The following is a 13893-nucleotide window of genomic DNA, read 5'->3' as shown; positions in this document are numbered from 1 at the left end:
CTCACAAATTATTCTCATAATTAAATAGTAGTAATAGGCGATATAAAATAAAATACAACCTTTTTTGCAAAAATTATTTCTTTTGGTGATAACTGACATATTACTGTATTGTCATCTATATTAAAATAATTCTAGAGTACATTTAGAAAATAACTAACTTATTTCTATACTTGTAGGTGAACTGAAAACAGTGGAAATCGTGCAAGTCTATTTTACTTTTAAACACAAAGATGGTATCAGACTTCTATTAAATATCATTTCAGTACTGTTGCACTTCCTAAAATCCAAATGAAAAGGCCACAGCGAATGACAAAGTTTGCTTAATTGTGCATTAGTTAAAAAAAAAGGAATAAAATAAAACCACAAAATGACATAATTTACATTTGTGCTATTATCTCTACCTAAATATTTCTGCAGCTTTAGTTTTAATGAAGATTAGGTATTTGGAATATTTGGGGGTTGAGGTGTGCAGCATGGCTCTTGAGTGAAAGAAAAGACAAAACTTTATTGATAGAAACAATTTTTAAGTATAGTTTTAATTTTTTTTCCTAAAAGCTCTATACAAAAATGTTACAAGCTTTCCTTAAATTGAAAGTATTTTCTATATGTCAACAGGTGAAGGGCAAAAAAGAAACAAAAAAACCCAAACACGACAACAAAAAAAACAGGCTATGTCTAGTACAGTGTAACTGCTTTATTTTCTTTATGAAACAGATTAGGTCTTTTTTCTTTTTGATTTAAAGGGGATTCTTGAAATACATTTTTTTTTCCTGTAGCACCTATCACACATAACAGTAAAATTTTGCTCCACAGCAAGAGATTTGTATTAAATCATTATTTTTTACTTTGATGGGTCATTCCTATTACAAAGAAATTTAAAAAACTGAACTTCTTCTAACAGTAAAAGGCTCTGATTTATATTTCAGGCTTTAATATGTGTGTCAGTCCTCACCAAATCTTCTATTGGGTTGCTCATATGCTTAGTTTTAATCATAATATTAAGCTTTGTTTTGGCTTACAGATTAAAGAAATTGAAAAGCAGAAAATATTTTTAATCAAAAGTTTACACATTTTCTATACATGATTTCTCATTTATTTTGTGAGTAAATAAATTAGATTTTATATCCATTAGCAGGCATCGAGGAATGCCAGCACCCAAAATCTAATACAACAATTTAAATAAAAATCTCCAACTTGAACAATGAGGTTCATGCTAGCAACCACTAATTTATCAGACAATACAAATAAAAGCACTAAGACATCAAAATTAGGGTATGTACTGTTCTCTCACTGTAGAAAGCTTCATACAAAGATTTGGCATACACACCAAGAGGCGTGCTTCAAAAGCTAACACAAAAACCAATCCCACAACTCCACATAACCTCCTTATGTATATTTAAATTAGTAATTTAGGCAAACTTGCAATATTCCTAGGAGAAACAGTGGTAAAAGTTATTAAGAGGTTTTATTTTAAAAAAAATTAAATAAAACCTTGGGCAACATGATATAGGATGATCATATGATTTGTCATCTATTTACTAAGTTTTCAAGCTCATAAAGGTCACCTCTGACCCATAACAGGCACATGCTATCAATTTTCAAGCCATGCCCTCCTACAGTACCAGCACTTCCATCTACTATATGCCTGGAAATACTTAATAAGATCAAAGCCTTTTTTCCTGCTACAAGAACAAAGAGAAATGTTGTAATAGAGTGATCTGTGCTCTAGAAAGAATAAAATCAAAACTCCATGCAAGTTATATTCCCTTTGCTTCAGGGGTATTGTATAGTTAATTTTACTTAAGTCTTATATATATCTTCACATAAAACTTCAAACAGATTGTTTTAGCCTAGGAGCAGACATGAAAGAAAAATAATTTCATATTTGAAAGACAGCTGGCATTTATACCAAAGGAAATGAAATAGAGACCAAGCGATTTTACTGATTCCTCAACCTCTCCTCCAGTGCCTTTGCTGTTATTCAAAAAGCTCGTACACATCGTCTTTTATGAATATAAAGATTCATAATTTAATTACCATTGAACAAAAATCTTGGCAAAAAAAAGTTTACTAATGAAAGCAAAACTCACACAGGCCCACGGGAGGTGGACCAGCAATAAAGAAACAAAACAAAACAAAGAAAAAGCCACAAAAAGAGATCAGTATCAACATCTCCCCTTTTCCTACTTAATACTATTTTTATAACAGAAGAAAGCCAAAACCACATACAACATAAACAGACTGGAAGAAACACGCCGTTGTTAATTTACCATCGTATGCTAATTTTTACACACAAAAATCAGAACTGGTGTCCTAATTTAAAAAATAGAACTATCTACCACGAAACAGAAATACCTGGTTCAACTTCCACTAAGTTCAATCCAAAGAGAAGAAATTTCCGCCCCCCCCCCCCCCCCCTCCGGAATCCGCATTCCCCCCTCCCGCAGATGTTCGCAGAACATTTAATGATTCCGAAGTCCCGCGGTGAGCGCCCGGTGCGGGCAGGGCAGCGCTGGCGGCCGGCCCGGTGCGCGGCGCTGCCCGGGGCTCGGGCCGCCGGAGCCGGGGGACCGTGAGCGCTGCACAGGCAGCCCGCAGCGCTCGGGGAGGGCCCTGCTTAAAAACCCAAAACAACCCCAGCCAAACCTGCAACCCCCAAAGAAAAGGCGCGGGCACGCAGGAACACAAACTTCGGCGGGTCTTGCGCGGCCGCCCGTCCCCCGTCGCACAAAGCAGCCCCCCGCCCCAGCCCGGTCCCCCCTCAGAGCCCGAACCGCCGTGCGCCCCCGGGGAGCTCCCGCCCCAGCGCAGCCGGGCCGGCGGGGCCCCGGAGCGAACTTGCGTGAGCCCGGCCCGGCGGCCCCGGACAAAGGCGGCCCCTCACCGTCTTGCCGTTGTAGTAGTACATGAGGGAGCTGCTGCCCACGCCGGGCACGGGGTAGGCGCAGTACATGGCGCGGCTGGCGCGGGCCGGGCTCAGCGCGCCGCCTCCCGCTCCCCACGGCATCCACCCGCCGCCGCGCACATGGAGCGCTCAAAGGCGGCTTATGCAAAGCAGGACTGAACCATCTCCGGCCGGCGCGGGGGTTGGGCGCGGGGGGCGCGCCAGCCCCCGCTCCGCGCCCCGGCCCCAGCCCCGGGAGGAGGCGCGCACGGGCCCGCGGGCGCTGAGGGCTCGGCACACGCAGCCCTACGCGCCGGGGGCCGCAGGGAACCCGCACATGGGCACGTCCTGAGCCCTGAGATAATCGTCTGCTTTTTGTTTTAATTAAATTAGAGCACTTGTGGCCGTGCAGACGCTGCTCGATGCAGCTCCAGCCACACGGCCATCTGGCTCTGTCTAAAGTTGTTTCCAACTTTGGCAAACGTTTCCCAAAGGCGCGGGGAGCTGCTGGGAGCGAGTCCCAGGGGAGAGCCCGAGCACCCCACGCTCCCGGGCCCCTCCGAGCAGGGCAGGACGGGGCAGGGAGTGACCCTGACACAGACAACACCTACACAAGGTGCTTGGGTTAAATTAAAAAAAAAAAAAAAATCGTGTATTTTGTATGGAATCATCCAAAATCCATCTTTAAGATGGGGTATACAACCTCTAAGGAAGGATTCTCTCGGAAACAAAAGTCCAGGGTCCCTTTATATTGTATAATACAGTTTTGTATGAATAAAGCACACATACGTGCCCATACAAGACAGGGCAGAGAAGGGGAGAGGACCTCAGCAACTTTGTCACAGCACAAAATTGTGAACTATTCAATACAGCAAACAGACTGCAACTTCCAGCACAGAGATCCCTCAATATTTCCACACTATCAATGCCTGATAGGCCTTTTTGCTTTCTTCACTGAGCAGGGGCACTAACTAACATTAACTCTTAATGAGGCGTACATTTTTTTATTTTCTACAAGTGAACACAGCTGGTTATTAACTGAGCTTCTGCTAAGTCAGATACTGACTTCAATCCAGGGAAAAAAAGGTTAACACACAACCACGTTTCTCCACCTCCAGTTGTGTCTACTGCCAATGCTGCGAATTCTCCCTGCCTTCTTCCTGACAAAAGCAGGAAAATATTTCAGGATAAGGAAAAAAATGGGTAAAGTTCAATTCAGCCATTTACAGGGAGAGAAAGTAAGTTGCAGAAGTCTGGTTCATTCTGCCAAGCACCTCGTGTGTCAGTGAAACCCTCTGAACTAAAAAGATCCACAAGGGTGATAAACTGACTGCAGCTGAATACTACAATCAGATAAAAATCTCTGTGTAATGTCCATTATCTCAGGACATAACTACTGTAGTGTCTATAAATATACAGAATATATACACACTGACAAAAAATATTCCCATCTCAAGCTTCAAATGCTTTTTCGGTGAACTCTTCCAGTCAATTAGACTACTGTGCTCAGAATATGTTGGCAAATACATCCTGAAGTTTCCATCTGCTGAAGAACACTTGCATTTTTACTGCAAGTCAAACTACACATCCAGAACTGTTTAACTATGCAGCAAAGCTAATGATATCTGAACCAAACTCCTCTCCGATACAAAAGGCGTAGCAGCAGCAGCTGCAAAAAAGAACATCACTATACTGCAGACTATTAAATTGCCAGGCCTGCAGAGTGACTGGCGGCTTCCTTCTTCCCTAGGGACCACAAAGACCCATTTCAGTCCCAAGAGAGTCCATAAGAACCTTTGATTTGCAGCTAACAATGTCGTTCCTTAAAGCTTCTCACTAATGTTCAGGACTCCACAGATGAGACTTGCTAAAAGATCTTCAGATCTTTGCATGTGCTACTTCTTATAGTGGACTAGATTAGAAACACTACTTCAGAATAATGTACAACTTAGAAAAGTTGGAAAAGACACTCTTAGCTTACAGACCTGAATTAGTAAGAGAACCCTTTAAAAAATAATTTTAGCATGCAAACTTTTGAAACATTAGAAGGACTTCCAGGGTAACTGCATAGTTGTAATTGCTACTGCACCTCCATGCACACATGCCCAGTTTTCAAAATAGTTGTATTAGAGATGAAGAGCATGATCAAGCCTCCTTCAAATAATAAGCATTATCCACCTATATATCAGCAACTGGAAAAATGTTAAAAACATCAAGCAGAGAAACCTAACTTGACTGTGTAGCATTGGTGGGAGGCTGCTCTGTGTTCAGCTGCTCTGTACTCATACAGAGCAGTGTAACAAAAAATATATAGGTAATATTAACTAGTAATGTTTACTAACACTACTAACATTTATCAGTAGAAGTAAATCATTAACCTTGTTCACCAGCACACGGGTAAGACAAAAGCAACAATATGATCAATAAAAGTGAGGAACGCCACTGCAAACGTCTGTTTGTAGACAAACTGGTCCCTCCATAATGAGTCACTAAATGAATTTGCTCCTGGCTTGCTTCCCCACAAATCAAAAGGATAACAATTGCATTTTACTGAAAAGGAAATTATTTGTCCTACACTCAGTTACATCATTGGGAATAAAATCTGGAGTGCCCAATGCTTGAAACATATCACTGTATCTGCTCTACATTTACTGTATGAAAACATTGTTTCTCACATTTGGTACATTGATTGACCATACAGGATCAGGCCATAATTCCATCTGCATATCAAACCTGAAACCACATTCATAAGTTTACTTTCACCAGGATAAAATATGAACCTAAACCAGAAGAATTTGAAAGACTGCTGAAGAAAATGTTATGTTGTTAGCAATAACTGCATTTGCAGGAACTGCTACCAGGTAACTATTCCAAAAGCCCCTGAAGTCCAAAGCAAGTTTTTGTTTTGTGGTTGCAATTTTTCTAATCCTCATTTAAGCCAAGCAACAGCTGCTCTGAAATTTGTTTTCTTAAGAGAATCATGTTACAGTGAAATGAATCATAGCTGGATAAGTGGTACTGTACAGGGTACAGTTGTTTACTCCATTTTTCCTTGGTGACAAGTCAAGGGTTAATCTTATGACTCAGCCTGACAAAACAAGTCAGCTGGAGACAGGGCCAATTTTTTAAACTTGATTTCAGACAGACATGCCGTCAGCAGAGGAACACTGAACTGACATGCACTTTGTAGCCCGAATTGTTTCCACTCATGACCCTGTAGTGTGTGTCAAAAACAATAAACTGCCTGTTCCTAAAGTATGTAAAGAGATTATGAAAGCTGATGCAGAGTGAAATACTGACCTAAAAATAAATGAAGCTACCTGTAAGAGAGTATTTTCAAAGATGATTTTAACGCTAAGAGATTTTGTGAATGAACCACATTCACATTCTCCCTGAAAACAATCTTTTATGTGAAATACATTTTTGTTCCATTTGTCAGAGTCACAAAGCAAATACACCATAAAGCATATGTAATTCATCACTGGAATTTATAAAAAATAAACACAATTTCCACAGATTACTGAATGTTATAGCATATGAAAGATAGTTACATAACTGTCTCAACAGATGAGCCATTCTCTAGTCAAACATATTCCACAAACCTGAAATATCAAAACGCTTTAAAAAGGTTAATGCCTTCGATCAGTTTGGTTATTTTAGATGTTCTAACACAAAAAACACCAAATCCCTTTAAATTATGTGCTACTAGAAATTAAATCTCCTCTTTCACCAACAAAAAGCAAGTATGAGGTGCAAACCAAGTATCAAGTACATCCCTGTGGACAGCTAGCTTCAGACTTGTTGAAAAAAACAGTAACATGGTGAGAGCTTTCCATAGGGAAACCAGATCTTTTGTTCTTACCAACTTCCATTATTTTCTTAGGGGCTAGGTTTGCCTTATTTCCAAAGCTAGAAGGTTAAGGCAACTGTCCTAGAACTCTCTCCTTTCCACCCCACACTGTCCAAGGCTGGAACTTCTTATCAATTTCAGCCACGTTCAAAGAGGAACAGAAGTTTCACAAGTGATAAAGTTCTTATCAGTTCTAAGAAAACGGGAACCTGAACAGGAGAGACAGACTGGAACTGATACAGAACAACCTGTTGCTATCTAAAATATACATAGTAATTTTGAGCTGTTTGTTCGGCAAAAATTCAGGAAAAAAAACCTATACATCTTTGGATTCCAAATATAACTTACTTTAAAGCCAAACATTTATGATGATTAAGTACAGCAAAGCCAGAATTAGGACCATTGCTAAGCCATGCATTGAATATGCTGCATAATGTAGCTGTCAGGATAGACAAGATTTCAAGCTGTAAGAAAGAAACCTGGCTGTTTTCAGGGGAAAACACAATGCTTATTATACTGTCCTCCATGTAATTCATCAGCTAAGTAAATGTTAATTTATTTTAAAATCCTGGAAGGATAGCCTTCTGTGTTAACCAGCCACTAAGCATGCTGCTCAGCAGAGATGGAGCAGATGAGCTGTATGGAAGGCAATTTAAAATAACCCAGTAGACTAAATTTTATAGGCAATCCCTCCTGCCAATATCCAAAGGATGATGTTTTATGCAAATTAATTTGCTAATCCACACAAGAGCTAAAATAGTTTGGTGGTTTTCCTTTTCAAAGGGTTTCTCTTTAACTGCACATTTAACATTCATGTTACTATAACCAAGGTAAGAGTTTGAAGGGATAGTGAATAGACAGTAAATACTAATTAAATCAATATTAATTGCTATCCACTGCTTTCCCCTTGCAGTATTACAAGGTTGAGGGATAGTTGTTGAGGATTTTGTTGTTGAGTTGGGCTCTTTTTTTTCTGCAAAAATCTCCAGTTAGCTGTAGCAGATATGAATAAAAAAATAACATTTTTTTTAAATAGGAAAAGGCAGCCAGGACTTTTCTGTTCAGTAGTTCCCTAAATAATAATGAATTTACTCAATGATCAAGTTGAAATTATTGAATTTTATGAGATATTTAAGTTATTAAACAAGATTTTTTTTTTGGAATGGGAAGAATGAGGAAAAAAGTGTTGCATATCCCATTATTCACAATCAATCCCAAAAAATTTCTTAGAGGAAGTTAGAAATTTGTTTCAAAACCATTCAAATATAACTTTGATAGGATATTGCTCAAGTTCAGTAATTTCTATTATTTTTCTGGCAATATAAAGCACTTACAGTTTGAAAGCCCTCTAGGAAGGTCTTAACTACCCATATCTGCATTACAAAGTAAACAAACATGTTTATTATCCTGAGGCAATAAACTCTCCTATCAGAAGCCAGATAATCACCACAAAACGTGCTAAAAACCTATCCAACCTAGAAACCTATGCAGACCTCAGAAGAGTTTTAAACCCTGAGATAAACCAGCGCGGCTGTTAGTGAAACTCGCACTAGACTCCGTGCAGTGCAATCCCGGCACCCCAAGTGCAGCCGGCCGGGCCGATGGCCGTGCGAGCCGCGCGGGGACGGCGGGTCCCGCTGCCGGCCCGGCCCGGCCCGCCCCGCCCGCGGCTCCCTCCAGGCCCGGCCGTGCCCTGCGCCGGCGCCCTCGGCCTGCAGGGGGCTCCAGAGGCACGACCTGCGCCCGGCCCGGCCCGGCCCGCACACGCCGCCGAGACGGAGGCAGCGATTCGCTGTCAGGGAGCTCCGGAACATGGCGAGGCGAAATGCCGAGCGCTAGCTGTGCCTCGGCACGGAGCGCCATGCGTCCCTCCCCTGCTCCTGTGCTCCAGCTCGCTGCTCGGCAAAACTGCTCTGCCAAGGAAGCCGAGAGCGATCGCAAGCTAAACAATCCCTCCGACATCCAGGATCAGGAACCCACCTGTACCTTACAGAAAGGAAGAACTAACAACTAATTCTGGGTATCGGTGCAAATGGAATGAAATCCCACAACTACATCTCCCAGAGTGATCAACTTGCCCGCTTTATAAAACCTGATGTCACAAGCAACTGTGGCACTAAAATAGGAGATAATTTAATTCAATTTCTTTGCTTCATTGTGTAAAGACACATCTACATCTGAAATTTTACTTTAAAATGATGTAGTGCTTTCAGTACCATTCTTTTGAAAAGCATTTGTTTTGCTTTCGCACTGGCCATTTCTGACAAACGGCTCAGTCACAGGCAAAGCAGCCTGCCCCCCTTTGGGGCTGAGCAAGCAAGCGAAGGGAAACTGCTCACTTCAACAGCCCAGGGAAGTCCAGCAACACAACATTCCTCACGACTTTCCCAGCTCACTTCAAGCATTATAAACATCTTCCCACCAAAGCCACAAGTATTATCAAGCAAAAGATAGTAAGAAATAGTCTTCAGAAAAGCTTCTATCCTTATCTATTGTTATAAAACACCACACCAATTTGTGGTAATGGACACATTCATCTTTGAGGAAAAGCAGAGTTGCAGAAATTCCATGTAACTTCTCCCTAAATAACATGAGCTGTAACTCATTAGTATTTTTTAATAACATTTTTTTCTAACTATGCACAAAATTTAAACTTCTTTTATGCAAATCTACACTCTAATTTAAGAACATCCAATACACTCCTTTTGATATGTTACGAATACTTCAAAAATAAACTACCTCCAATAAATCCAAACACAGAGAAATTATTTGACATCATTATATATCCATCATGGATGTATGTATTTGCAAGATTTTCAGAGATGATCTCTCAATTAAGCAGCCTTGCATTAGTTCACCACAGTCAGATGACAGGACAGTTAGTTTGGAAAAATAATCTGACTGCAATTTTTAAAAAAAGCTTTTAAGAGAGAGTTGCTCGAGTACCTTCACCCTAATTCAGTGAGAACTCGAGCTGAACTCTCACAGCAGGACTTTGCAATGGGCTGCCTGCTTGTTTAATGACAGCTAAATGTTCTCATGCAGCAAAGAGCAGGTGGGATGCTATCATCTGAGGCTACTGCGGTTTTCAGATAGATTTCAAATAAAGGACATGTTGAAAAAAACCCTACAATAATCTAACCAGAAAAACAGACCTTTTTCTTATTTAACATAACATCTCATATATTTTTACTTGATTTGTAAGATAATTTAGAGGTTGGATGTTTTATACATTTGCATTTTGTTCAGGTACATAGACGAACACAGTGTTTAAAAAGCAGTACTGAGCACATCCCTAAAGACTTTATTCCATAAATCAAGCAACCAAAGAACAAGCAGAAAGCAGAAGATGGAAGACTGTGTACTGAGGAAGAAATCCTAAGTTCTGTGTGGCATTATCCATAAAGATTTATTTACTCAGTTTCATTATTTAAACTTGCTTTCTAAAACACAGCAGTGCAGCAGAGGAGAGGGTCAGGAGAGCTCCTGCTGGCTTTGAGAGCTCTCACTATTAAAGACAAGTGACAGTTGAATGTATCACTTGACTGTGCAAGGCGGTTCAGAACAGATCTGAAGAAACCAAATCCTGCTTTTCACATTTTGGCACTGTTTGTGGGCAGTAGGAAAAAAAAAATCTTACCAAAACATGTCTCCCTAGAAAGTCAGTTAAACACAACCTCACAGTCAGTTCAACATCACACAAAGTATCTGCCCAGGATGCTCTGAAGTTTTGATTCAGAGCCACACAGTTCATGAAGTATTCCAGTGGTGTTGCTTTACACCAGGCTACTTCAATACACATGGAAATTGCTAATACTGACAGAGTCCACTCACTGTGGTGAATATTATATTATTTCTGATACAGTATAAACTTTAAACTCTCAAAAACTTGGTTTCAGATAATCATTCAGAAGATACTTCCCATTTTACCATTTCAAATAATCCCCTTTTACCCTTTATGAGGGGTAGAGGAAGGAGAGAACACAGAAGGGAGTAACATCTATTATTTTTCTTCTTGTGCCATTAGTATCTTTATGTGACATGTTTTGAAACATCTCTACAAGCTCAGTCTTAAAAGACTGGCAGGAAACAGAAAGAAAAGTGCCTTAAATGGGAGGTAGTTCTGTGCATGCAAACACAGTTTGCTGTATCTTTGCACCATAAATAGTTCTTGCAAGAAATTAGCACCCATGGACTATACACATACCATAGAGGGTGATATATGAGAACCCCCTGTAATGAAACTACAAGTTGTCTTACATGTATTGAAAAATATAAGTTTGAACTTAGAAAGAAATCCCTGGTATCAGGAAATACTAATTTGACAATCTCTTATTAAATAAGTGCAATCCGAAGTTTAATATTAACTGAACATCTCAGGTACTATGGAAAGCCTAATATACTCAAAGTACTTATTAGAAACTACACAGAAAACAAGCAGACATTTATGTCTGTATGTCACAGCTCATTTTCTGTAACAAAAATCAACAGATACAATGTATTCCAGTTATTTCTCTGATATGACACTAATTAAATAGCAAAAGAATGATGATAGATATTCACACGATTTTACTTAGAATTATGACCTCATGATAGGCAATGATTATGGTACTAGTAACAAATGTTAGTTTGAAATATTTCCTGACTCCACGTGTAAATAGGAGGTTTCTGCTCAGAGCCCATCCATTTTTGGATGATCATGTCCCTGGGCATTTCTGAGAGAGCCTCCCTTGTTTGTCTTCTCCCTGTGCAGCCTGAGCAGCTCTCTGGAAGCCCTGACACTGCTCTGCCTGGCCGAGGAGCTACTCTGGTTTTAGGTCACATGATTTTATTAGTGTCTGGCTTACTTAACTCCTACAATCAGAAGAATTCTCAGAAATACAACAGTTTTCAATCTCTGAAGACAATCTAACTCACTGAACAGTACTTCCCCCCCTATAACATAAACAGCATCACAATCTTGCTGTTCACTCAAACCTGGCTTTTAAAAAAATATGTTTTTTAATTTCTATCCTCCTCAGAGTGCTTTAAATTTAGTAGTTGTAGTTTAACATAAACGCTTGCATGTCAACATTCAAAATGTTTTGGGCAGTGAGTCACCACTTAACAAGTCACAACACAAAAACTTAAAAATGCATTTGCCTGGAACATTTAATTTTTATAGTAAGAGGACAAATTCAGATTGAGTTGCATTCCAGAAAGAAACCAAGCAATTCACCAGCACTTTTCTCTGTAACTGTTTTTACTTTAGGCCCTGATAAGAAAACATTAAAAAAGATAAACCTCAAAACAAATAATTTCAGAAAATACCATGTAAAACCAAGGGAAAAAGAAACAAACTAGAGGAAGGGTTGTTTGGGTTTTTTTGAATCATTATTACTTAAAAGACGGTTATTAAATTACAGTTATCTAGGAAATTAAATTACTGCTGAGTATCCGTTGACATGGCAGCCTTATACAAACAAAAACATTGCAGAAACCAATATTTCAGAAACTGAAAAATTAAAAAATACAAATTTGTATAACAAAATTAAGTATCATCTTTCCTCTGACTTTTCATTTTGTAATTAAACTTCTCTGCACTAAAGCAACTTTTTCCCACAATACATTCCGGCTTCTTAGGAAAGTATATTTAAAATAAAGACTACACTTACATAATGATCTACTCAATTTAAATTTCTCATGATGCTCAGTGAAATTCAGTTTTGTATCATCTTCCACATACGTAGGATCTCAAAATTTTTTGGACTTTTTTGGTAACGTGTCATTTTACCTCAAGGCTCTATTGAGCAGTGAAAGCATTGAAATATAGAGAAACAGTGCTTAAAAGCTGCAGCATCACAATTCTTGATTATTCACAGTAACTGCACTTAATTGCACAGATTGGTACAGCACAAATAAAATCTATCAACCTTTCATTGTCTCCAATCTTACAGAAGAAGAATTAAATGAAAACTATTTGAAAAATACTGCTTGTTAAAATTAAACCCTGGTACGACAAATGAGAGAAATCTTTCGTTCTCCAAAATGATCTCTTTACCTGGCTGATGCTACTAAATATTAAACATGTAGCGTAAGCTTTATTACTGCCTAGAATTACTGTAATAAATTTCATGAAAATTGCACTGCTATGTGTTCCAGCTTCTCTGACATTTTAAATATATTTTTGTTAATCTAGCAGAAATCATCTGCTAGACTGTAAAGCCACCCTACATAACACGCAACTGTTAAAATGTAAATTGCCAAACTATTTTTAGCTGCTGCTGAAGGGGAAAAAAAAAAAGGGAGGGGGGGGAAAGAAGAATATTCCTGGCCTCGGGAATAATGATTTGAGGCATTGTGTTCATTTTGTTTATCAAGCAGCTATTCAGCCTCTAGTGGGGCCCAAGTGCTTATGCAAGCAAAAGCTTTTAAGAGTGCCTGCAGCTGCAATCCTGGCTTCCAGGTAGGCTGCAGGTTCAGAGCACAGCTGCCCCAGGCTATCCACACTATCTCAGCTCCATCTGGAAGTACTGTTAAAATAGGATTTCAGATCCCGCGTTCTGTCTGTATCATCGTGAGCAGGGGGAGGAAGAAGGGAAAGAGAGGGAGGAGAGAACAGGGGAGATGCGAGGACTGGAGGACACCATCCGTAGTTCAGCCTCAATACGAAATGAAAAGCTCAGCCCCATTTTGCTCCCACTATATTGCTGTTCCTGTGCAGTGTGTTCTATTCAGCCTATCCGGCTTTGAGTTATGACTCATCCAAGTGCACCTGCGCCCATGTGTTAAGTACTGCCAAATAAAAGCCCAACATCCATTTACACAACAAAGAGATGTATCCCGCAAGGCAGCGGAGCTTCCCCCTCCCCTCCTGTTTGTTCTGAGCAAGGGAAAAAATAATTCTGTCCTTCACTTCACTGGGGATTTTTCACTTCACGTGGATTTTTAAATGCAGATTCATTTATAAACAATTTTCTTCCTTTTAAGAATAAAGCATATTTAATACCACAAAACACCCCTATAGCATTAGATTATCACAGCCATTAATGATTTTTCCACCAAAACCCTTCCAACCTTTTTTATCAAAGCCCTTTATTCTCGAAGGATAAATTTTCAAGCAAAGAGGGATCAACAAACTAGTTGCTTGAAAGCTTTCCTGATGCTAGGCTGAAGTTAG

At 39.7% G+C, this 13893-nt stretch overlaps 1 protein-coding gene across 12 annotated transcripts in view; it reads right to left on the bottom strand.

The window, feature by feature from the left end:
* TCF12 (transcription factor 12) overlaps nucleotides 1-13893 on the bottom strand; it is a 159433-nt gene that overhangs the window by 36588 nt on the left and 108952 nt on the right. For 2 of the 12 annotated variants that reach the window (XM_030228541.2, XM_030228544.2), the window contains exon 1: nucleotides 2885-3177. The exons of 8 other annotated variants lie outside the window; for them this stretch is intronic. In XM_030228541.2, the coding sequence (XP_030084401.2) occupies nucleotides 2885-3007 (123 nt within the window). In that variant the 5' untranslated portion in view covers nucleotides 3008-3177. Of the gene's footprint in view, nucleotides 1-2884; nucleotides 3178-6746; nucleotides 6841-13893 lie in introns of those variants that run through there. 2 more of the 12 variants (XM_050978729.1, XM_030228542.2) reach the window with 2 other exon arrangements.

Source organism: Serinus canaria, chromosome 10, assembly GCF_022539315.1.
Source record: "Serinus canaria isolate serCan28SL12 chromosome 10, serCan2020, whole genome shotgun sequence".
Classification (NCBI taxonomy): domain Eukaryota; kingdom Metazoa; phylum Chordata; class Aves; order Passeriformes; family Fringillidae; genus Serinus; species Serinus canaria.
The sequence above is the reverse complement of the archived record's forward strand: the minus strand, read 5'-3'. Positions and strand labels throughout refer to the sequence as shown.